Source organism: Pogona vitticeps, chromosome 1, assembly GCF_051106095.1.
Source record: "Pogona vitticeps strain Pit_001003342236 chromosome 1, PviZW2.1, whole genome shotgun sequence".
NCBI lineage: Eukaryota > Metazoa > Chordata > Lepidosauria > Squamata > Agamidae > Pogona > Pogona vitticeps.
The window spans coordinates 245132633-245159250 of record NC_135783.1 but is presented as its reverse complement, the minus strand read 5'-3'; the positions used below and the strand labels follow the sequence as shown (position 1 = coordinate 245159250).

General features: G+C 41.1%; 1 protein-coding gene and 1 pseudogene across 2 annotated transcripts; both read right to left on the bottom strand.

The window, feature by feature from the left end:
• Positions 1 to 1469: 1469 nt before the first annotated feature.
• On the bottom strand, positions 1470 to 7167 carry LOC144586008 (olfactory receptor 4S2-like). Its single transcript, XM_078383498.1, has one exon. The coding sequence runs from the start codon at positions 3147 to 3149 to the stop codon at positions 2184 to 2186; it is 966 nt and encodes a 321-aa protein (XP_078239624.1). The 5' UTR covers positions 3150 to 7167; the 3' UTR covers positions 1470 to 2183.
• Positions 7168 to 15588: 8421 nt separating this feature from the next.
• Positions 15589 to 16822, bottom strand: LOC110085655 (olfactory receptor 4S2-like; annotated as a pseudogene). Its single transcript, XR_013540683.1, has one exon. The product of XR_013540683.1 is annotated as an olfactory receptor 4S2-like (transcript).
• Positions 16823 to 26618: the final 9796 nt, after the last annotated feature.

The following is a 26618-nucleotide window of genomic DNA, read 5'->3' as shown; positions in this document are numbered from 1 at the left end:
CATTAATACCAATGCAGCACCCCTAGAAACCTCCTACCAGTATCAGCTCTCATGGACTCTCGCATTTTGAAGAGACACTTGTCCAGCAGGCTGAGGCAAAGAGGCAGTCCCAAAACCAGCAAAATCAGGGAACTGGACAGGGGACAGACTGTATTTGTCTTCAGCGTGGAAGGGATTCACTCTCGAATTGGCCTTCTCAGTCACACTAGAAGCTGTTCCAAGAATTCCATACAGAGCACATTACCATAGTCTCTCGAGACTGAAGGATGCCTAATCTAATCTAATTATTGCAAGGAACTATTCTGGGTGGATAACAAATGAAATTTGAAATAGAAGGAGCCAAACCAGCCTGCTAAAGTGGCCATCAATGGAATGACGATTCCCTCACAAAAGTCAGGAAATGGACTGGAAGAGAAAAGAAGATGCTCCATCCATTCATTCTCCTGCTTGCTACCAAGGCAAACTCTCACAGCTGGAGAAACACCAGTGCCTCAGCTGCTTGCCACCTGGGAAGGCAGAGCACCAAATCTCAAGTGAAGGCCACCCAGTGTTGCACCAGATATCAGTTACTCAAGTTAAGTGCTCTCTAAAACAGAAATTTAGAAGAGGTTCCCAGAATACAAGAGAAACAGAAAGATCTGCAGAAGCAGAAAGATATTGGAATGAAATACCCCAGATTAGTTGCTTTACTGAGGCAACTGCAAAGTCACATCTAGAGATTTTGGTGAGTCGTCCCGCTTCGTGAGTTGTCAAAAGTTGAGGATTCACGAAGCACAAAGTAGCCTCCATGAGGAGATGAATAACAAAATTATTCATCGATTCATGGGGGGTTATTAAAAAAAACCCGCTACCACTGCCAACAACCCTCTGCTCCCACTGACTCTCCCCCCCTGCCACTCCATGACCACCATGCTGTTTTTATATTCATCCTCATCTCTAGTCATATCTTAAATCATGTAAGACATGTGGGACAGAGTGCAATGGAATCACCTTGGCAGATGCATATCTTACCCATTAGTTTATGTTTCTCTAATGTAAATCTGAAATACCTACTAGCCATGTGCAGTGTTCAAATACCAGTCAATTCTCATCGCATATCACATAAAACACACTTCAGTGGTCCTCATTGTCATTGGGGCTTTGGGAACAATATCAAGAAATTTCATACAGAAATTCATTTGCAGAGTATTAGAAGCAGTCGCAAATCTCAGCAATAACACCATCAGAGCTACAAAAAACGGCAATGCTAGGAACAATATACACATGGAGCTGATATTTAACAGATAGGTTTTGGTTAAACTTGTGTCTCTTATATAATACCAGTCAATGTGTTTATAATTTTGATTGACTGTGCCAGATGCAGTAGTAGTAGTAGTAGTAGTAGTAGTAGTAGTAGTAGTAGTAGTAGTAGTAGTAGTAGTAATACTAATACTAATACTAATACTAATACTAATACTAATACTAATACTAATACTAATACTAATAATAATAATAATAATAATAATAATAATAATAATAATAATAATAATAATAATAATAATAATAATAATAATAATAATAATAAACAACCATTACTAGGGTTTTCTAAATAGGTAATACACAGAAGTGGTTCACAACAAATTCCACTAAGACCCTTTCAGCTTTTCAAACACAAAGTTTCAAAAGGCACAAGATGGCTTACATAAACATTCATTATATTGCATAAGCAAAAGATGTAAATATTTCGTGTTCCTGTTGGAATTTTGAAACACTTAGAAGAGCTACATTTTTAGGTTACATCCCTTCAACAAATCAATGGCCTGGAATCAATAACAATAACAGTACTATGTAACTATAAAAGATCAATCATTCCTGTAATAAAATAATGCGGAACAGATTCCCTCTTTTTCAGACTAACTACCCATTGGCAGCATGGTCAGCAATAAGAGCAGTCATTGTGGGGAAGATTGTCATTGGCTCCACTGCATGCAGGGAGGAGACAGCAGATTTCAATTTCCAGCAATAACCTTAAGAAAAATGATTGGTAGAATTAGAGCTTTCTTTTGGGGATGAAGGAGTAATTTCTCTGAGCATAGTTCCTGGGGACAGAAGGGTTAAAGTTTTACTTACAGAATGATGTGGTGCTGATTCTAATCTCTAGCTGACAAATGCTACCCACACTGCTAGTGTAATGCAGGAATAGCTCAAAATATATTAATTGGACATGTCCGATTAATGTCCGATTTTTCACCCCAAAATCTTTTTCTGCTCCATAACTTTTTCATGGCATTCTTCACCTCTTCATTCCTCAGGGTATAAATTAAAGGGTTGAGCATGGGAGTGATAATGGTGTAGAACACAGACACACTCTTGTCTTCTGAGAAGGTGGTGGAAGGTCTCAAGTAGATGAAGATGCATGGCCCAAAAAACAGGATCACTGCCATAATGTGGGAGGCACAGGTGGAGAGAGCTTTCAGGCGTCCCTCGGATGAACGAGTCCTCAGTGTGACTAAGATCACAATGTAAGACACAGTCAACACCAGAAAGCAACTCAGACAAATCATGCCACCATTGGCCATCACAAGGAGCCCAACAGTATAGGTATCAGTGCAGGCCAGTTTCAGTAAAGGGTGGACGTCACAGAAATAGTGGTCTATCTCATTGGGACCACAGAAGGGAAGATGCACAGTCAGGAGGGTCTGAACAATGGAATGTACGAAGCCTCCAAGCCATGACACGCCAACCATCCAACTACATACACTCTTGCTGATAATGGTTGTATAATGGAGGGGTTTACAGATCGCAATATACCGATCATATGCCATTGCTGTGAGAAGGAAAATTTCAGTGCATCCAAAGAAGTGGGCAGTAAAGAGCTGTGTCATACAGCCCACGTAAGATATGACTTTCTTCTTGACAAGGAAGTCTGCTAAGACTTTTGGAACAATGACAGAGGAGTAGCACATGTCTACAAAGGAGAGATAACTTAGAAAGAAGTACATGGGAGAGGTCAGTCGGGGGCTGCTCTTGATGGTGACAATGATGAGGAGATTCCCGAACAGGATGGCAATGTAGAAGACCAAAAAGATCCCAAAGCAGACTCTTTGTAAGTCCTGGTCCTGGGTGAGTCCTAAAAAGATGAATTCTGACACATTGTTTGTGTTCTCCATGTATTCACAGTCGACGGTGTGTTCAGTGAGGAATCTCTTTATCTGTTATTATGAAAAATAAGAAATCATATCAGCTGAATATGCTCTTCATTTACAACCACAAGAAATCAGCACATCTATGATCCAGATATTTATATCTCATTATTCTTTTGGATTCTGGTCCCCAGATGTAAAATATGGCTACAACTACACAACAAGAAGAATCTGAATGGATCCACTGTGAAGTCACACTCAGGAAGTTGAGTTTTGCAGGATTAATTTGTTTGCAAGTTAAAGTAGTTCTGCTCTGGCCATGTAGATGTGTGAGAGGCAGAATTAAAGCATGGCGACTGTAACGCATTGGAAACAACGCTGATTGATAACTTCCAACTTTCCCTGTTAAATAAAGCTTAATGGTAGATAAATATACAAAGTATACATGAGTCCTCACCATCTGTACCAAAATACTGCTGGTTGGCACCTCTATTCAACACTTTGGTCTTTTACCTGTTCATTTATTCTAAAAGAAACTGATAACCAACTTTGAAATTTACTGTTACTGAAGCTCATATCAATAATAGAGAAGTTTCACTGTTTTCAATGCCCTCATGTGATCCTGCTATATCTAGTTCTTCTTCAAATACTTACCTTTTAGGGTTAAAAAGCATCTAAAGTCCCTGGCCTCTGGCATAAACTTATGTGTGTAAATATTACACACAAAAACTGTATAAAATATAGATTGTGCACATACAGAGATCTAAAAAGGGATAGAAAAATATAGATGCAGACACATGTGACACACATACACATAAATACATAACAGCAACATTTTAAGTGTAGTATTTCTAATGAAAAAATATATAAATTACTTTTACATACTGTTCCTGGGTGGGCAGGTCTAGACATATTGCTATGGTTTTTTTAAATTAAGCTTTCATTAATCTTATCTTGTGTAACAAGACTGGCTTCCCCCAGAAATAATGCATTAAAACAATGTATATAATTATTTCACTTTAAATACTGCACTTGAAATGTTGCTTTGAAAATATAACATTGTTCTGCCTCAGGAGAATAACAGCTCCTTTTGAGCAAGAACGATCAGAAAGACTCTTTTTTTAAAAAAAATTAAATTAAAAATCTAGATGTTGGCTTGGATTATTTTGCTAATTATTATCCCACCAAAACACAGTTGATCTTCCTGTTCTCTTCACTGTCTACCTCTACGCCACATACCCTAACCCAGCTGCAGTCCAATACACATTGTTCCTGGGAATGAGATCCATTGAAATCAATGCAAACAATTTTATTTCATTAAAATGCTGCTTTTATATTCATTTTTTAAATGATAAAAGTATTTTAAATACTTACAGTTATGCTATAAAATCAGTGAAATTTCCCCCTTCTTATATTCCAGTCTTAATGTTACTAAGTTTTACTTCAGTTAGAAATAACTTGTTACATATCATGAGTTCTTTCTAAAATTACTTCTCTCTTCCGAATTATTAAAAATGTTCCCTCTCTTCTCCACGCAGATACTCGGTGTCTTTGCCTCATGAGAAACACAGACATGGGACTCTGGTTCCTGAGGACATGAACGACCTGCTAAGGGATTCTGCAGAGTTTTGTCCCTGTTTTTGTTTCTACTTTTGAAAGTGTATAAAATTGCAAAGAATAACGTCTTCCTTTTATGGCCTCCTTGTGTTTTCTCACCCTTCCTTCTAACTTTTTTTCTGCCTAGTTCTACTGAAAGTCTGTTAAGGAGGGAGAGACAGAAGAGCTGCGCCCAGTTAACAAATCGTGTTGGGAATCACTTTGTTGGAACCTCTCATGGGTTCCAAATAAATAGTAAAAATGAATCATTAATACCTATTAAGACAATCTGTCGGGGGGGGGGAAGCAAAAGGTCTTGTGGCACCTTAGAGACTACAAAAAATTATTAAGAATATTTTTTTTTCCTGGAGTTTAACCTACTGAATTTCAGGATGCCTATGAGGAAGAAGACTAAAGCCCTCACAAGATTGTGGCAAATAAATCATGTCATCTTTTTCTTTAAGATTCTGGAAGGCTCTTTCGCCTTTCTCTTTCAAGAATTCTTGAAGCAGCAATGGCACAAGCAGTGCCCACAGCTGTGCCAGCTGCCCCTGCCATCCTTGGACAGCCTTGAATCCTGCCATCCGCTGCATGCCTGGGTGTATGACAGCCAGCAGCAAAATGCAATTTAAAAAGAAAAAATAATAAATCCAGCCCTTCTCTTTACCTTCATGCATGTGGCATTTCACAATAGCATTTTCACCCTTGTTTCTGCAACAGACAGACAGATGCTGGAAATTAGGAATAAGTAATACTATGTCATATATGCAGAGAAGGAGCATTTTCTTTAGTAAAATAATTATTGACTACCTGCACCAATAGGTCAGTTACTGCTGACCCCCATAATTACCTGCTGGGTCTTTTTTCAGTCAGGTCTTCTGGATGGTATGCTTGAGATACAGGCTGATAGTCAACAACAGCGGCTAATTATTGCCAACAAGGCACTGAAATTTCTTTTCCAAATATCCCTCCGTCTCTAACCAAGTTTAGTCAGAATCCTGTTCCTGGCTTCAGTGAGGGAACAGCCTTTCAATGCTGCACAATTCTTTTGTGTCTACAGCTTTTCTAACTCAGAATGCCTCTTCTTTAAACTAGAAAACCAACTACAGTAAATCCATTGGTTCTACTGTACATTGTTTACAGAGACAATTCTGTCTCAGGAAAGGCCACCCCTTTTGTCTCTCCCTTGCTCCTTATACTGAACTAAGAAATGAAAGAGATCCTATCATCTCCAGCAAATACATGACTTGCTTAATAGGTTCCCAGAAGGATTTAGCTGCTTCCCATTATGAAATGAGATTGTGAAGAAACAACTCAGCTTTTAAATACAAATACAGGACATACATTTAAACCAAATTTCCCATGGTGTACTAGAGCACCCCCTTTTTTCAGATGAAAGTGAATGCTTACCAGGGATATAGGCAAACAGAACGACCTGGACTCACATGGGTCCCACATTGTGGCTGGAACAGCAGCCCAGCCTCCCACACTCTTCCACGGCTCCATAATGGTGGCGGCCCCATTGCAGGCCGCAAGGGAGCCTGGGAGTAGAATTGCCAGATACATGGGCATCAAAAGGAGGTATTGAGTGTTTCATTTGAATCATTCTGGATTAAACCCGCAATCAATACAATTTTATTACAAGAACTGCCAATAAATGTATTTTAGTGAACCTAACTAGAAACAGTCATGTTAAAAAATAAAAATAAATATTATATCACCAAAAGTTAAAATAGACCAACTGGTCTTATTAGGCTGCTGGCTTGCACAAAAATATATTTCTTTAAAAATACAAACGCCCTGCTTAGACACTCCAGAAGTTGCTCTACAGTCCCCCATTAGCAGATTTTGGGGGAAAAATATTTATTTACTTTAATGTTGGCATATCAGGTGTTGGATTTCAACGCCATCTGGAAGGTCACAGGTTGCCAAGCTTGGAAAGACACCCTTCTCTTCAGAACCACTTTTTTGGTTCATGACAGCTGCTGCTGAAGGAGGAAGCCCAACTCTAAAGAGCGCTGCTGCCCCTCCCTGTTTCTTACCTAACCTGAGCAACTGGTATCAGCCTCCTTCCTAGCAACCAGGGAGATGATGGCACCCTGTGATCACAGGACTTCCGCCCGTTAAAAAAAAAGACTATGGCGTGATGGGTTCACTTCTGCCCTTACAAAATAATTATTCATTATGGTGTCCCCTTAGTTACAAACCATCTGTTTTTCCTCAAGTAAGATGAAGAGGAGGAGGAGGAAGGCCACGTAGACAGAAGCTGGACATTTTAAAGATTTTTAGCTCTGCCTGCCAGATGGAGGACATTAGGCTAAAAGTAGGAGATGTCCTCCTTTTGCCGGATGTCTGGCAACCCTACCTGGCTGCAAGATGCTCGGCGAGGAATCGCACTGGCAGCCAAGAATTGGCTGGTGCAACTGGGGATAGGGCCTCCTGGACTCACCCCCCCGGATGAAAAGGACTTTATTGCCTCTTTCAGGCCTTCTTAGGCCAATCCTTAACTCAGTGCCCAGTGCCTTAGTGCTTGGGGCCTATCTTACGAAAATGTCAATACTCAGTGCAAATTCCTATTTGTTGATTTGCTGACATTGATGGATTATGAATCATGACAAATCACTTTTATCCCATTCATCCCCACCTCTAGTGCTTACCTATACATTCCTTTACAGTTTGGGACTGTAAGTGCCTCTTTTCCCAAGATCATCTACCCACGCCACCATGTCTTCCCAAGCCATGCTTATCCAGGTTGCCACAAAAAAGGATGCCAGGAAAACATCCACTAGAGGTTGGTCCTTTTCAGATGAAGTACCAGGCCTGTGAAACAGTCTTCCTGTTGAGCTACACCTGGCCTCCTCCTTGCCTGCTTTCAAGAGATTGCTCTTCGCTGAAATCCTTGACAGCAACCTCATATGAGTTTGCCATTTGGCTTGCCTGCCCTATGATGGGTAATGTTTCCCCTATCTTGGCTCTGTGACGTCTCAATTGTTGTGATTTGTTTTATTTTATTACTCTTAGTATTTGTTTCACTGCTATTTTTGTTCCATTTTATCAATGAGTTAGCCCGCCGCTGAGTCCTCGGACTTTGAGCAGGCAGGCGTGGTTTGCCACTCACCCCGGAAGAGAGGCGAGACATCGCGGGATGAGGGGTAGAGAGGGGGTGGAGAGCAGGCTTTATAAGGGGCTGCTCCACCCCCGTGTTGCCTCTTTCGTTTTCGGGCAGGTCAGACGGACGGAGCTTTGCTGTGACGAGCGATTGAGCTGCGTCACAGCAAAGAGGGCTGCGGCGGACCGGAGAAGGGATCGGGGACAGCATCAGCTGTTCCCCACGTAGGGGTAGAGTGTTCGCCTGCTGAAGGGGGGGTAATCTGATGGCAGGGGGTGGTTGTTGGCGCCCGGGATGGGGGCGATGTTACCGCGCGGCTGCGGTGGTGCCGATTGGCAAGGCGCGGCTGGCCTCGAGCCTCCTCACCCTCCCCTCCTCCCCCCGGTTTCTCCAGGATCGGGTCTCGCAGCAGGGTTGGAGAGCCGGGATCGAGCAGGAGTGTGGGGAGGGATATAAAAAAAATGTTAGTGGCTTAAAGGGGAGCAGGAAAAGGGGGCATTTTTGAGGCATTTCGGCTCCCCTGGCGTTTCTCACCCCCCCTCCATTTTAGGTTCAAAGCTACCGGAGAGAGAGTCGGGGTGCGCGCCAGGAATGAAGAGCTGTGGGGAGGATTAGGTGCAGGCGCCATTTTAGGAGCGTGCGCCTGGTTGGTAGCTGGAGCCTCTGCATGGCTCTCCTGGCTTGGCTGGCATTCCCCTGATATGTATGTGTTGGCGTGTGTGTGTATATATATGTAGGTATGTGTGTGTTAAGCGTGCATGTATGTAGATATAAATGATGAATTCAATATACAAGTAAAATACACAGTTTTTAAAAAAGAGAGAGAGAGAGAAAACGAAAGAACAAGAATGATGAAATGAAAATGAAACTAGAATCTAAAATGGGGAACATGTGTGCATTGTTGTATATAGATATATATATGTGGGTCTGTGTGTATATGTGTGTATAGATACATGCATAGATATGGGTTTTAGAAGAAGAGAGGGAACAGGAGAGCAGGAGTACTTTGATCAAAAGGCGTTTTAGATAAATAATTAAATAAAAATTGGAAAAGTGTTGTTTTATACGTGTATGTATGGGGTGTGCAATTCAGGGTATCTGGATATGGGATGTACGCATGTGTATGTATGTGTACGTGTATGTGTATTACATGTAGATTAATAATGATAATAATAATTATATTTATATTTATATATATATATATATATGTATATACAGTAAAATAAAAAAAAATAAAAAAATGAAATAAAAATGAAATAAAATAAAATAAAATAAGGAGTAGAAGGACAATAATAACAAGAATAAGAACAATTAATGAAATTTAAAACTAACATGGACATATATATATATAATTTTAAAAAAAAAGACGCAAATTGCGAAATAAATAATAATAATAGCAATAATAATAATAATAATAAATTTATTTTTAAAAAAGTCAATTAATTAAGTAATTAAGAGAAGGAAATGGCCTATTAATTTAAATGGTAAACATATATGGAAATAATATGGAGGTATAGCAATCAGGACTGGGGGTATGATTTGGTTCAGGCAGCGCAGCGGTGCGATAGGGGCCCTTGCCGCTAGGGTATCAGCGGCGAGGGTGGCAATTCGCAGGCTAGCCATCCTGGAGACTTTGTATGAATAACAATAATAATTTTGAAATTGCTTTGTTTTAGGACGTCTGGCAGATAGCGGTGGCACGAAGTGTTGGCGCAAGGTTGTATTTTCCAATTAGGGTGGCTTTCGAGGGGTGGACCCTCAGAGTAGTGGAGTTGGCCAATTTGGCCCGGGGGATGGTTGTTGGACTGTATGGTTGTGATTTTACTGGGTTTAGTTAATTTTCGGTAGTTCATCATATATATATATAAAGGGGGAAGATTGAGTGCTAGGCAGATAGATACATATAAACGAATAGATAAAGCTTGGCAAGGCCAATAGCAGTAGGGTTTGGAGAATGGCGTCACGTAAAGGACGTGGCACATCGAAGGGGAAGCAGCCGGCTAAGAGAAAAATTGTACCACAATTGTCACCGTCACAATCATCTTCGGATGAAGAGTCTTGGCCTATATGGCAAGCGTTGCAAGAAAAAATGTCGGCCATGGAAGCACAGAGACTAGCTGCACAGCAAACTCAGCCTAGGGATGACCAGCTGCGTAGATCAGCTAGGGAATCAAGGGGTCTCAAAAAATCTAGACTGAAGTCAATAGCCCAGGATCTGATGGATCGTTTTACTGCTCTTGAGTCCACACAGGCGCACGAAGTTGTCCTACCAGTGGAAGTTTCCAAGTCACCAGTGCGATCCAGATCGCAGGGCGGGGAAAAGGAGATGGCTGCGCCTTCAAGGAACATCGTCACACCGGCAGCGGGACAGGACGTCCGGGAGGAAATAGAAGAGGGTGAGATTGTGGCGGATGCCCCTTTGGAGCCTTATGTGGCTTCTACTGCAGACGGTGAGTGTATTATTGCACCGCAACTACAGTCACCAGGGCCTGCTTGGCCATGGGCAGGTGGGGCCATGGGCACATCATCCGGGCACACTTCACAGACATCACAAGGCAGGGGGTACCTTAGCGCACCTTGGCCCTATATGGGACCGCCATTTGGTGCATGGGGCATGCCATGGGGAGGCACACCTCCATCGCCTCAGCCAGTTAGTTCAGAGGCAGTAGGGGGTTGGCACCCATCGGTACCTAACACTGGTTACAACACTGTGCCAATGGGATCGCTGCCGTATGCAGATTATGCGACGCCCGTGGGAGATCACCTGACGGCGGCCACAAAGGAAAAAATTTGGCGTGGCGAATACATGGACTTTTTTGAATTGCTTAATAGGGAATGTGAGAAGAAAGATTGGGATAAGAAGGATGAAAGGGAGAAGGAAAAACGTAGGAGAAAGAAGCCAGACAGAAATTGGACAAATTGGCTCCCGGGTTTTGTGATTTATGCTGGGGTTTTGATAAAGATGCAGCCGTGGAGAGCACCGGCTCTGTTTCAATATTTGGACACGATGATCAGGGCTTCTACCGATTTTGAGGGGCTAGCATGTTTGCGATACGATGAGGCGTTTCGCATGAGGAGTGCCATTCAGCCCAATCTTCGGTGGGATGAGCCTCATCCCCGTTTATGGCTGCAGCATATGACCCCAGCTAAATCAAACTTTGGGGATAGATTCGACAGTGGTCATTTGAATAGAAGATCCCGGCAGACGCAGTTTGCCCGCCCATGGGCGGGTCAGGCGGTTCAACCCCGCTTGTTGTGTTTCCAGTATAATGCCAGGGGTTCTTGCGCGAGGAAACCCTGCAGATTTAGGCACGAGTGCCTTACATGTGGAGGTCAACACCCGAGTTTCAATTGTTTCAAAGCACGACAGGACAGAGGAGCAGGAGGTCCCAAGAAGCAGGGAGGCGGGGGCGTTCCTGGAAAAGGGGCCCAACCCAATTAGAGTGGAGATTTTGGAGTTGTGGTTAGCGCAGTACCCTAGACGAGAGGAGGCTGCATACTTGATTGAGGGATTTAAAAATGGTTTTAGAATACCGGCAGTGGGCAAGCGTAAAGAATACTTTGCGCAAAACCTACGATCGGTTAAGGGGATGGAGAGTATAGTTTTAAAAAAAATAGGCAAAGAAGTAAAAGAGGGGCGGGTTTTAGGCCCCTTTCAGGTACCACCCATTGAGAATCTCAGGGTTTCTCCATTGGGCATAGTACCTAAGAAAGTGCAGGGTGAGTTTCGTTTAATTCACCATCTGTCTTTTCCTGAAGGGGAGTCGGTTAACGATGCTATTCCGGCAGAATTGTGCACAGTTAGGTATACGTCATTTGACGAAGCAGTGGCGATGGTTAAAAAATGTGGGATCTGGGCGGAGCTGGCAAAATGTGATGTGAAATCGGCCTTCCGGATTTTGCCAGTTCACCCAAGTGATTTCAATTTGTTGGGGTTTCAGTTTGAAGGTTTAATTTATATAGACAGGGCATTGCCCATGGGTTGTTCGGTGTCCTGCGCTGCTTTTGAAAAGTTTAGTACGTTTTTAGAATGGAAGGTTAGACAGTTAGCGTGCTGTTCGTCTATGGCTCATTATCTCGATGATTTTCTTTTTTGTGGTGAAAGGAATTCGGGAAGGTGCCAATTTATTCTGAATACATTTAAGGAATTGGCTAGGGAGCTGGCTTTGCCGTTAGCGGAGGAAAAAACTGAAGGGCCATCTACGGTATTGACGTTTTTAGGCATAGAGATAGATACTGAGCGGCAGACGTCGAGGCTACCGGTGGAGAAGTTGGAAGTTTTGAAGGCCAAAATAGGAGCCTTGTTGGGGAAGTCAAAGGTGACTCTTAGGGAACTGCAGGAGATAGTTGGACACCTTAATTTTGCATGTAGAGTGGTTGCTCCAGGTAGGGCCTTTATCAGGCGCATTATTGCGGCCATGGCAGGTCTCAAACGCCCGCGACATAGGGCCAGGGTGACGCAGGGCATGAAAGACGACCTTAAGGTGTGGTTGCAGTTCCTGGCAGGATTTAACGGAATTTCCTTTTGGAGATCAGAGAGGAGCGTACAGGTTGAATTTCAGGTTCACTCAGATGCAGCCGGTGCCCACGGTTTTGGCATTTATCATAGAGGAAAGTGGTGTGCAGGCTCTTGGCCGGAGGCCTGGCAGGAGGAAGGAATTACGAAAGACCTGACATTTTTGGAGTTTTTCCCCATCGTGGGGGCCCTGTGGTTGTGGGCAGAAGAATGGGCTGACTCGGTGGTGCGCTTCTGGTGTGATAACGAGGCTGTAGTGTGTATTATCAACAGCCTCACATCGCAGTCAGAGCGCGTTATGCAGTTAGTCAGAGCGTTTACATTAAAGGCGCTTCAATATAACATATTAGTACACGCAAGGCACATCCCTGGTTTGGATAATAGCATTGCCGATGCTTTATCACGTCGGCAGATGGACCGTTTCAGGCATTTGGCGCCGGAGGCCAGGGAGTTTCCGGAGATGCTGCCGCAGGAGGTCTGGCAAATTGGCGTCATGACGCATCCAAAGCAATAGGTTTGGCTTTGGCGGTAAGGACTCAGAAGGGATACTCGGCTGTGGGTAAAGATTTTGTAGAATTTCGACGTAGGGTAAAGTTGGAACAGGTTTGGCCGTTGCCGGTAGAACACCTGCAACAGTTTATGGTTTATTTGTATAGGAAGGGGCTAGCGCCAGGGACAATACAAGGAAAATTGTCTGCGTTGGCATTTTATTCCAAGGTGCAAGGTTATAGGGATTACTCGAAGGATTATAGGATTAGGAAAATGCTTGAAGGGTGGACAAGGAAAAGAGGAAAGGTGCAGGATTCCAGGTCACCCATTTCTCCGGCATTATTGCAACAGTTGTGTGAGCAATGGGTGAGTTTGTGCCGGGATGAATATGAAAGGGCATTGTTTCAGGTTGCATCGTTAGTTGCATTTTTCGGTGCGCTTCGAGTTAGTGAGTTGGTAGCGGCAGGTAAGGAAGATAAGTCAGGCCTGGCCCTGCAACAAAGGGACGTTTTACTGGGGGATAATAGGCTAGAATTGTTTATTAGGCGTTCCAAAACTGACCAAGTGGGAAAAGGAAAGCGACTGGTGTTGGGGCAATGTGGTATAGTGAGTATATGTCCCGTGCTTGCAGCACGGGTGTATATGGAAAAGAGAGGGCAGGAGGAAGGGTACTTCCTTAGGCATGTGGATAAGTCGCCTTTAACAAAGTACCAATTTTGGAGAATAACAGACATGGCGTTACAAAAAGTGGGAGTGCAAGGCCTACGTTTTGGAACACATTCCTTTCGGATTGGAGCGGCTTCAACCGCGGCTGCTCTGGGTTACAGCCCTGAGGAAATTAAGCACATCGGTCGCTGGTCGTCAGCTAGTAACAAAAAATACATTAGGAATTTATCTAACGAGTAGGTAGGGTGTGGTTGTGTTTTACAGGTTCAATGGTTCTCGGACGGCGGAAGAACGTTTGGATCGTCGGCCATAGTTACATTTATTGGGCAGAATGTTATGCTGCCGCCTCCTCTTGGGGGAGGGATTTAGGACTGGGCGCTTTGGCGCATATTACGTGGAGAGGAACCCGCGGAATGCAGTGGATACAGTTCAACAGGACGACGGCCTTCGGTCCTTCGCCGCCGGATGTGCTGGTGGTACATCTGGGTGGTAATGACCTACCTAGATTTGCCGGCAAGGCACTGATAATAGACATTCTGCGGGACCTGAATTGGCTGAAATGCAAGTATCCTTCGCTGCGGATTCTGTGGTCTAATATCACTCCTCTGTTGGCCTGGCGAGGCTCAGGGAGGACTGATGCGGTGAATAAGGCCCGGCGGGGCGTGAATAAGGAGGTTCGCAGAGGCGTCTGCGGCGGCGGCCTCGGATCGGTGATATACCACCAGCGAATCCATGTTTCAAAGTCCGAATTATTCCGCAGTGACGGCGTACACCTGTCGCTGGAGGGTTTGGAAATTTTCTTAGAGGATATAAAAGGGGGCCTGCTTTGTGAGCTCCGGGGGCTCTGTGGCGGGCATGCGGCATAGCTGGGCTAGCGCGCATGCTGTGGCGGGTAGTGCGGAAATAACCGGTATTTCGGTGTGTCCCAATGGGTAAATCAAATAAGCTAACAGCGCATCTGACCTTCCGGCATTGCGGATCGTGCGATCACGGTGCCTGTGGGGGGAGGATGCGCTGGGCCACTCCTGGACCGACAGGCAGCAGTCAAAGATGTCTTGAAGTCTGGGGGTGTTTATTAGCGGCTAGACTGGCTCCGACGGTGGTTTGACCGAAGGAGCTTGGCGGCCGGGGACTCGCCCTTTGTTGATTAAGGGGTATGATAATACCCCCAGTTTTACGGTTTTCCGCACTACAGCAGGCCCCCCATATATCCTGTTTGGCCAAAAGGCAGGTTAACGGAATTTATTAAGTTAAATAAAGTGTGGCCCGCATTAACTCAAACTAATGTCTCGTGTCTTTATTCCGGGGTTGGGGTGGCAATTTGTGAACTGCCCAATTTTGATGATGATATGCTGTCAAGTCAATTCCAACTTGGGATCCTTCCTAGGATTTTCTAAACAGGGAATACACAGAATTGGTTTACAACAAATTCCACTGCACAAGAAATTCTCAGGTTTTAGAACATGGAGTTTTGACTTCATTTGCATGTAAGTGTGTTTACACAGGAATAAAAGTTTAAACATTCTTTGTTCTTGTTGGACTTTGTAAAGTTATGATTTAGGACTGTATCTCTTCAAATCTACTAGCAAGTACTGTATATCAAAGCTATTACTTCTCTTAGCTATATAAGGACACTGAATGATAGCTCTTCATTTTACTAAAGGGGAACCAAAGCATTAGAAGGTGAAAAAATTGACTGGAATCAGATGTAAAAATAAAGGATTAAGCATTCCTGTAATAAGATAAAATAATGTGAATCAGTTTCCCTCATTCTTAGACTACTTATCAATTGACAGGATGATTAGCAATAAGATCAGTCACTCCAAGGAGAATTGTCATTAGCTCAAATGCATACAGGGAGGAGATCCAAGATTTCTGATCCCAGACATAATCTGAAGGGGGGGAACACCAATAACAGCAATTATTGTTGCTAGAATTAGATCTCTATTTTTCAGGATGGAAGTGTGATTTTTTGAACATAGTTTCTGGAAACAGAAGTGTTAACATAACATGCTATGGTTATAGTAATAATCTCCATTGCACAAATGTTACTCACACTTGAGAGTTAAGAAAGTTTGACAGGTCACCTTTCATTTTTCACTCCAAAGTCTCTTTCTGCTCCATAACTTTCTCATGGCACTCTTCACCTCTTCATTCTTCAATGTGTAAATGAAAGGACTGAGCATGGGAATAATAATGGTGTAGAACACAGCCACACTCTTGTCTTCTGAGAAGGTGGTGGAAGGTCTCATGTAGATGAAAAAGCATGGTGCAAAAAACAAGATCACTGCTGTAATGTGGGAGGCACAGGTGGAGAGAGCTTTCAGGCGTCCCTTGGATGAACGAGTCCTCAGTGTGACTAAGATCACAATGTAAGGCACAGTCAACACCAGAAAGCAACTCAGACAAATCATGCCACTATTGGCCATCACAAGGAGCCCAACAGTATAGGTATCAGTGCACGCCAGTTTCAGTAAAGGGTGGACGTCACAGAAATAGTGATCTATCTCATTGGGACCACAGAAGGGAAGATGCACAGTCAGGAGGGTCTGAACAATGGAATGTACGAAGCCTCCAAGCCATGACACGCCAACCATCCAACTGCATACACTCTTGCTGAGAATGGTTGTATAATGGAGGGGTTTGCAGATGGCAATGCCATCATATGCCATTGCTGTGGGAAGGAATATTTCAGTGCAGCCCAAAAAAATGGACACCAAAGAGCTGTCTCATGCATTCAACATAAGATACGGTTTTCTTTTTGACAAGGAAGTCTGCTATCAGTTTTGGAGCTGTGACAGAGGAGTAACACATATCTACAAAGGAGAGATAACTGAGGAAGAAGTACATGGGAGAGGTCAGTCGGGGGCTGCTCTTGACGGTGACAATGATGAAGAGATTCCCCAACAGGATGGCCATGTAGAAGACCAAAAAGATCCCAAAGCAGACTCTTTGTAAATCCTGATCCTGGGTGAGTCCCACAAGAATGAATTCTGACACGTTGTTTGTATTATCCATGAATTCAGAATTGACAGTTACAATGAGGAATCTGTTTATCTGCTATTATGAAAAATAAGAAATTATATCAGCAGAATGTTCCTTTAATTTACAGCCACAAGAAATCAACAGATCCAAGAGCCAGATGTTTATATCTCTTTATTCTTTTGGACTCTGTTTCCACAGATGTAAAATAAGGCTGTAACTACATGCAGGAAAAATTTGAATGGATCCACTGTGAAGTCACACCCGGGAAGTTGTGTTTTTGCAGAGTTAATTTGTTTCAGCCACCTGCAATAGAGTTAGCAAAGAGAAGGGAGGGAACTGGCACTCAGTTTTGTTTGCAGGTTAAGATATTTCTGCTCTGGCCATCTAGATTTGCAGGACGCACTGTTAACACATGGTTACATTAGGAAATTGGAAACAAGGCTGATAGATAACTTCCAAAAAAGCAGACACACGTACTGTGTTTGGAGAGAAAAGGATTTTAATGGCAGCCAGGTTCCACCCAGGCCTTGCCACTCTCACTCCTGCTGGAATGACTTCAAATAGAATGACTGCAAAACACCTCCACCTTGGTTCAAGCAGTCACACCACCTGAACGGATACAAATACTGTACAAATACATTTGATTTTAACAAATAATAATAAGAGTCCCAGCAATGGAAAGAGGAACTACAGATTAAGCGGGAGAGACTCCAGGGTGTTTTACATTGACTTGTATATCATGTAGTCAGCAAGAAATAATGCAAAACCTGTTATTCCAATCCCAGTTCATTTCCTACCCTATTTGTCATTTTAGTCACTCCAGTGAATAAAAACACACTGTAGAAAGGAATATGTACTCAGGAATTTGCATCTACAACAGGGAGCAAGAGAATGGTATAATACATTGCTATTAAAGTCGCAAGATACGAAAGATATTACCCTTAAAGTTACATTTTCAAAATAACTTCTTCAAATACTTACCTTTAGTTATGGGGGAGGGAAAGCATTAAAACTCATTGGCCTACAGCAAAAGCCTGTGTGTGTAAATAAGGGTAGAAAATTATATATGTACACACAAACACTCACACACACAAGAAAAGGATAGAAAAATGTAGATGCACTGACATAAAACATACATAAAACATACATATAAGCAATGTTCTAAGTGTAGTATTTCAAGTGAATATGTATATTCGACAATGAATGTATATAAACCCAAAAATGCACTGGCAAAAATTATTGACACCCTGTCTAAATTGTAAGAAATAATTGTTTTTCAAGCATGTGATGCTCTTTTAATTTGTATTTAGACACACCTCTCACAAGTAAGAGGTGTGGGCAGTATAGTAATCACACTTGCAACCAGTTAAGATGGAGAAAAGTTGACTCAACCATTGTGTTGTGCGTGACACTGAGCATGGAGAAAAGAATGAAGCGTAAAGAGTTGTCTGTGGATTTGAGAGAAAAATTGTGGGAAAATATTGACAATCTCAAGGCTTCAAGTCCATCTCCAGAGATCTTAATGTTCCTGTGTCCACTGAGCTCAATATCATCAAGAGGTTTACGAGGCGGAGCTTGTCACTGCACTGTTTGGCTGCACTCGGGTGAAGCTCCTGAGGAATGCCGAAAACCGACCAGCTTGGCACCCTTAAGGGACAACAAGGGTGGAGGAAGAGCTAGGAGAAGTTCTTCTGGACCGAACGTGGGCATCAGAGGAAGAATTGAGGGGCGGTGGCCTGTCTTTTTTCCCTCTGAAGAGATCCACGAGGCACAAGCTGGAACGGAAAGCGCCATCTTGGTGACAAAAAGCAGTGAGTACTCCGGAATGTCCGAGGAAAGAGGAGAGCTGATGATTGCAGTTAAAAATGGACAATAATAAATAAAACTTGAAGCCTTTTAAGCTAACGAACTGATAAAAGAGATAAGACCGAAAGAAAGCTTAGAAGCGGCAAATCTTTTGAAGCACGGTCCTATCTTAATGAACTAGCCTAAAAGCGAAACTAACTCTGGTCGGACCGTGCCAAGGTCAGAAAAATAAGACTGTGCCTGGGAATTGCTGATGAACTAAATAATTGTGGACTGATCCTGTTTGACTGTGGCAAAGTACTTGACAGAACTTTTAATAACAGATCAAGTACCGAAGCTTTGAGATGACATGTTATCTCTGTGGGGGAAAAATTCCCCCCCCCGCCTCATACTTTGTTAAGTGGATTTACAATGTACAATCTACTCTGCTAGATAGACTGTGTATGGGGAGCAGACGACACCTACTGGAGGAAAGTAGAATATCATTGCCAGGTTTATTTCTACGGAGAGAAAATTCCCCCCCCCTTGCTTTGTCTGCTGAAAGGAGAACCTGTTGTTAAGTGGATGCACAATGTATTGAACTGGATAGACTGTGCGTGAGGAGAGGAAGGCACCTACTGGAGGAAAGCAGAATATTATTGGCAGATTTTATATATCTAATTGACTTTGGAGCTTCTTTCCCTTTTCTTCAGAGATTTTGCAACAAGAACGAAACTGAACTGTGGAAATATTGAGGTGGGAAAGGCAAGATCTCTTTTCTTCCTTTCTTTGTTTCTTCTTTTTATTCTTTTCTACTAATCTGGTTCTGGAAAGAACAGTAGAAGTTGGAAATACCGGAAGATTGCCTTTTATCTGGGTGAGGCTGCATACGGTTTGAATTCCCTTCTGTGTTAGCGCATCCAACTGTTTGGTTAAAAACCCCTGGGACACTAGAACTCTGCACGATATTAACTCTTGGGCTTTTGGGGTTCTACGGAGCCTGGATCTTCACAGAAGGACTTGGTGGACAATTCAAGAGATGTGGTATATGGAAGTTGAAATTTAAAGTGTTAATTTTTTTAAAAAAACTGTGATATATATTGCAATATTGGGCAAAGATTTGGGAAGGTTAAGGGGAGGTGGTTGATAGTAGGTTTTGAATTTGGGTTGATTTCATAATGGCTGCAAAGAGACCGAACCCCAACCCTAAATCCCAAACACCAGGAACCTCTCCAGCCCAAACATCAGCACTAGGGAAATTAACCTCTCAGGAATCAGAAAAATCTGATAAAGAATGGCAGACCACTATGCAGAACCTGCTGTCCACAGGATTTGATCAAATTAATCGACGATTGACCGAAATGACAAATCAAATGACATATATACAGGCAGAATTGACTGAGACAAAGGAGCAGGTAACACAAATCAAAACTAAAACACAAGATATAGAAGGGAAAATGAAAAATACAGACACCAGACTAGATAAAGCTGAAGAAAGTGTACAGCAGATACAGAGAGACCAAAGGCAATGTCAGGACAGGCTAATAATGCTGGAAATGGAACGTGCCCTTAAGATGCTAAGAATCCAAAATGTACCAGAAAAGGGATCTGAGGACTTGGAGACAGTAATGAGTGAAGCCCTCGCACCAGCAATAGAGATGGATGTAGCGGAATTCCGCCAAGGTCTGGAAGCAGCCTTCAGAGTGAGTACAGCATATGTTAGAAAAAATAATTTACCTAAAGAAGTACATTTGAGATTCGCGAAGAAGGCAATTAGGGATAAGGTTTTAAAGGCTTCACAAGAAAAACAATTGATAATAGAAGACAAGAAAATTAATGTCTTAAAACAAATCCCATGGCAAGTGAGACAGAGAAGAAAGGAATATGCATCTCTGGCACAGCTACTCCAACAAAATGGAATCTCATATAGATGGCTAACACCAGAAGGGCTATTTTTTCGGATTGATACACAGAGATACAACATAACATCCCCGATGAAAGCACAAAACTTCATAGAAAAAAATGAGAAGAAGCTAAAAAAAACTGACAACAAGGAATCAGAAGAAAGATCTCGAAAGGAACAAAGCCAATTATCAGAAGCAGAAGCAGAAACAGAGACAGGAGAACAAGAAGCAATAGAGCCAAGATGTACTAGAAGCATGATGAAGAAAAAACAAAAGGATAGTAATTTAAATCAAGATGACTAGAAAACAACTGAAGATTTTATCAGTAAACGTAAACGGCCTAAACTCACCCCAAAAGCGAAAAAAGATCTTTCTACAACTGCAGAAACAGAAATTTGATGTTATATGCATCCAAGAAACGCATGTGAAAAGAAAGGATTTGAAATTATTAGAATGGCCAAGATTAGGAAAACTATTTGCGGCTTCAGACGTGAGCAAAAAGAAGAAAGGAGTAGCTATTTTTATTAAGAAGGAATGGGAGCCCTCCCTGATTTTTGCCTCAGAGGATGGAAGGATAGTAATGGTGGAAATCCAAAGAGAATCTAAGAAATTCCTAATAGTCAATATTTATGCACCAAATGGAAATCAAGAAAACTTTTATAAACAATTGCAGCGAGAATTGGCAAATAAAGAGTATGATCATTACTGCATAATTGGAGATTATAATGCTGTTTTCGACAGAGAACTAGACACAAAAACAGAAAAATCTAGTAGAAAGAAGAGAAGCACAATTCCAAGAAATTTCCTACAATTAGCAGAAGAATTAAATATTGTGGATGCATGGAGAACATGTAATCCAAAGACAAGGGATTACACTTTCTACTCTAACAGGCATAAATCGTGGTCAAGGATTGATACATGTTGGATATCAACAAACCTAATGAAAGTGTTGGAACAAATACATATCTTACCCAATACATTTGCAGACCATAACCCAATTTTGTTACAAATAGGAAGTAGAACAAGAGAATTCACTTGGAAGCTGAATATATTACATCTAAAAAATGAAAAATTTAAGAAACAAGTAAAAGAAGAAATGGACTTTTTCTTTAAACAGAATATGAGACCAGATATCTCAATGTTTATGATATGGGAGGCAAGTAAGGCTTTTTTTAGAGGAATAGCCATAAGATTTGCAGCTAAACAAAAAAGAGAAAGACAGAAAAAATATGAGACTCTGGAAAGTAGATTAGCCATAGAGGAGAGGCAGTTGAAACAAAACCCAACAAACAAAGAACTTATAGAGAAGATAAAACTTACACAACATCAGATAAATATATTGCTCACTGAAGAAACCGCAAAGAAGTTCAAATTTGCAAAGCAAAATTTTTTTGAGAATGCAAATAAACCGGGAAGATGGTTAGCATACAAATTAAGGAAAGAGAAGGAGAAGACAATAATCCGAACTTTGAAAGACGAAAAGGGAACAGAAAAATTCAAACAGGAAGAAATAAAGAAAATTGCTGAAGATTTTTATAGGAAGTTATATGAGAAAAAAGAAGTGGATGGAGAAGCCCAGGAAGAATATTTGTTGAAGCACAATAAAATGAAATTGACTAAAGAACAAATTCAGTCCTTAAATGAGCCTATAACGTATGCAGAAATTACAGAAGCCCTTAAAAAACAAAAAAATGGGAAAGCACCAGGCCCAGATGGACTACCAGCAGAATACTACAAAGAACTGGAAGAGGTGCTTCTCCAGCCATTTAAAAAGCTTCTAGAATGCATTGAAGAAGGGAAAATACCAGCAACATGGACTGAAGCGACAATCTCTCTTATACATAAGGAAAACACGGAAGGTAAAGAAATACAAAATTATAGGCCAATTTCATTGTTGAATGTGGACTACAAAATATATGCGACTATCCTGGCAACTAGATTGAAAAGAATTTTAACCCACTTGATACATCAAGATCAGTCTGGGTTTCTCCCTAAAAGACAGATGAAGAATAATATAAGGATAGTTTTAAATGCCCTGGAATACTATGAAGCACACCCGGAGAAACAGATGGCTATGATATTCTTGGATGCGGAAAAAGCATTTGATAATCTTGACTGGAATTTTATGATGCACACATTGAAAACACTGCAGGTTGGAGAAAGATTTATGAAACTAATTAAAGCAATATATACGGAGCAAAAGGCAAAAGTAAAAATTAATGGCGAACTATCAAAAGAAATCCAAATACAGAAAGGTACTAGACAGGGGTGCCCACTCTCCCCACTCCTGTTTATTTTGACTCTGGAAATACTAAACGAACAAATTAGAAACAAAAAAGAATTGAAAGGATTAAAAGTGAAAGGTCAAGTCTACAAACTCCAGGCCTTTGCGGATGATTTAGTTATCATATTGGAAGAACCATTGGATTCAATAGAGGACCTGATGACAACGTTAAGAATTTTTGGTGACATGGCAGGAATGAGAATAAACCAAAAGAAGACTAAATTACTTACCAAAAACATGAGAGAACATGAAAGACAAGAGCTAATAGAGAAGACGAACTTTCGTGAGGAGAAGAAAATTCGATATTTAGGAATACAAATTACAAAGAAGACAAGTACATTATTCAAAGATAACTACATGAAACTAATGAAGGAGATACAGAACAATTTGGAGAAATGGGACAAATTACAACTATCGTTGTTGGGAAGAATTGCAGCAATTAAAATGACTATTTTACCAAAAATCCTATTCTTATTTCAGTCAATCCCTATAATATTAAAACAGTCATTTTTCAAAGAATTTAATAAGATAATCATGAGATTTATATGGCAAGGTAAAAAACCAAGAATTAAAATTAAGGCAATGCAAGATGCTAAGCAGAGGGGTGGCTTTGGTCTTCCTGACTGGGTTTTGTATTATAGAGCTTGTATTCTAGATTGGATAAAAGAATGGATAACTCTAGAAAACGATAGATTACTTAGCTTGGAGGGACATGATTTGCAATTAGACTGGCATGCCTATTTATGGTATAAAAAGGACAAAGAACAAAAAAAATTTAATTCACATATGATAAGAAAAGCTTTACTGGGAATGTGGAGAAAAATTGTACAACAAATTTATTATAAAATACCTGTATGGGTGTCACCGTTAGAGGCCTTTATCCAACCCAGTCTTATGACAAAAACAAACTTTTTAAAATATCAAGACCTATTAAAAAAGGATGGTGAACTAAAGTCTAAAGAAGAGCTAGAGTCACAGAATATATATATAGAGTGGTGGCCTAGAGCACAGCTAGAATCCAGATATACAAAAGATAAAATAGAAGGCTTCTACTTAGAGCAAACGATTTTTGACAAACTTTTATTAGGTTCAAAAGAACAAACTGTTAAGAAAATGTATAATTATATGTTGGAAATTAAGATGCAAGATGAAATGGTTAAGGAATGTATGATTAAGTGGGCACAAAATATAGGGCATAACATTGATATTGATCAATGGCTGAAAATATGGCAAAATAATATAAAGCTTACAAGATCGGTGAACTTTAAAGAGAATATATATAAGATGTTTTATAGATGGCACATGACCCCAGAAAAATTGTCAAAGATGTATACAGATGTATCAAATAAGTGTTGGAAATGTGAATCACAAGTGGGAAGCTATTATCATATGTGGTGGTCATGTGGAGTAGCGAAACAATATTGGAAAAGAGTACATGTAATGTTGGAACAAATATTGCTCTGTAAAGTGCCATTAACCCCAGAACTGTTTTTATTGAGTATGATACCTGAAAATATAGATAAGTCAAAGAATTATATAGTTATATACATAGTTACGGCAGCTAGAATTTTATATGCTAAAAATTGGAAAAGATCAACGGTACCGAAACAAGAAGATCTTATTGAAAAGATACGGGAAATAGCCGAAATTGACATTTTATCAGAAGTCATGAAGGACTATCCCTTGCAAAAGGCAACAGAAAGATGGGATCTATTTAACAAGTGGACAGAATCAACAGGCAGCTTGTGAACAGTACATATTGAAAGGCGAACTGAATCTAGAAGGCAGAAAAGAGTAAATAGAATAATTTAATATCTTGATATGGCAATAGGTACAGAATGGATGAAAGTATGTTATTGTCTCCCCTCTTCCTCATCAATCCCAATTCCCTTTTCCTTTTTGTTATCCCTTATAAAAAATAAAAAATACAAAAAAAATATATCATCAAGAGGTTTACAGCCCATGGCACTGTAGCTAACCTCCCTGGACATGGACGGAAGAGCAAAATTACTGAAAAATTATAAAAAACACTCAGAAATGGTTACAAACAAAGCACTGGAGAGTTCTGAAATGGCCAGCAATGAGTCCAGATCTGAATCCCATAGAACAGCTGTGGAGAGATCTCAAAACAGCAGTTGGGAGACAGCATCCTTCAAATCTGAAGGCCCTGGAGCAGTTTGCAAAAGAAGAGTGGTCCAAAATTCCAGTAGGGAGGTGTAAGAAACTGATTCATGGTTGCAGAACGCGATTAGTTTCAGTTATTTTTTCCAAAGGGGGTGCAACTAAATATGAAGTTAAGGTTGCCAATAATTTTGGCCAGTGCATTTTTTCGGTTTCTGTGTGGGATTGTACTGTATCAGATTTGACTTTTCTTCTCTGTTTTTTTTGTGTTGTTCCAATGCAAACCAAAGAAATGAACATGCGAGTACCAAAACATTTGTAAATGCAAGAATTTTCTGAGAGAAGGGTTGCATTTTCTGACAGAATTGCAAAGGTGCCAATATTTTTTGGCCACAACAGTACATACTGTACATATATACACATACACTTTTATGTACTTTAGCTTTTGTTAATCCTCTATATACATCATAACAGGATGTTAAGATCTGCCTCCCAAAGAAATAATGCCTTTAAAATTTAGATAATTTTTTCACTTGTACATAACTTTTTCACTGTTTGGGCAAGAAGGATCAGAAAGGTTTTTAAAATGCTGTTTGTTGTTGTTTTTTAAGTTAAAAATCAGCTCACTCACATACCACAACCCAGCTGTACTTCAATACTGTGACAAAAAATGAGACAATACAGGAACTATCTATCAACACAAAGTCCCATTTTTACCTTAGCCTCAGAGCTTAGAAATAGCTTGTTACAAATAATGCGATTTCTAAAATTGGTTCTGTCCTCCCAGTCATTAAAAATGTTGCCTCTCCTCTACAGGCAGAAGCTCTGTGTTTTTACTAATGAGAAAACAGACATCAAACAGGGGATTTTTGTTCTCTAGGACTTTAAGTATCTGATAAGGATTTCTGCACTCCTTCTCTTGGGCCTGTAACAGCCAGACCTGTGCCTGTTACAGGCACAGAAGCCCTGGAAAAGCTTATAAGGGAAGGTCTCCTGTCTAAATCCTTGGGGAACTGCTTTCAGGCAACATACTCAACGCTGGAATAGAAGAACCAATGATCAACCATATCCTCTCTCCTCTCCTCTCTCTCTCTCCCACCAACCACCAGTCCTTCAGAAATGAACTGTAAGCACAAATGGACTCAGAAAATGAGATTATCATTGTAACGGGCAGACATAACATCACATGTCCGTCACAGCTGGGCAGTGTGTCATCAGCCTATGGTGTGACGGAGGGTGGAACTTAAGGGGAGGAGCTAGTATAAAAAGGGAGGTGAAGAGTGTGTGAGGGAGATTGGAGAGGAGAGCCTGAGCTGAGAGTTTAAAGTGATTGTTAGTTTTAGTGAGTGAGAGAGCCTGTCAGTGTGAAATAGTCTGTGTGAGCCAGTGTTTATTAACAGTGATTGATTACCTGATTCTTTACCAGTGATTTACTATTTTTATTTTTGTAATCAATAAACCAGTTTTTGTTTTTAAAAGATATACTTGTCCTTTTATGATTAATTTTAAGGATAAGTTGGTGGCAGCAGAGTTTTGAAGTAAAGTAGCAACCACTCTGTGAAGTGTGAGGGTGGCTGTTACAATAAAATTCAATGCTCTGTAGTTTTGGCATCCATTCCAATACTACAGGTGAGGCCACCTCCCCAAAACAACCTCCTTCCACTACCACCTGCCCACCACTACTGTGCACCACTGAAACCTGCTCCAAGAGATTGGGAACCCTTCTGGACCCAGTTTCTCAGTAGTGCAGGGGCTATAATGAAAAGGAGGGAATGGGAAGAAAAGTATCCCTGCACTGGACATTTAACAACAGCGGTACAAGTTCCAGGTCACATGCTCTAGACTTTCCTTTGTTGACCAACATCAGTGACCAACAGCACCTAGCCATGGCAAAACACATGCCGTTTTTAAAAATGAATTAACTTTGCCTGAATTTAACGTATACAAGCCCAGAAATCTAGCAAGATGTTTCAACATTTGAGTGGCTCAAGACTGTTGGAGAACTGCAGGAACACTGTGTTTAAGTAACGAGCACCAACTG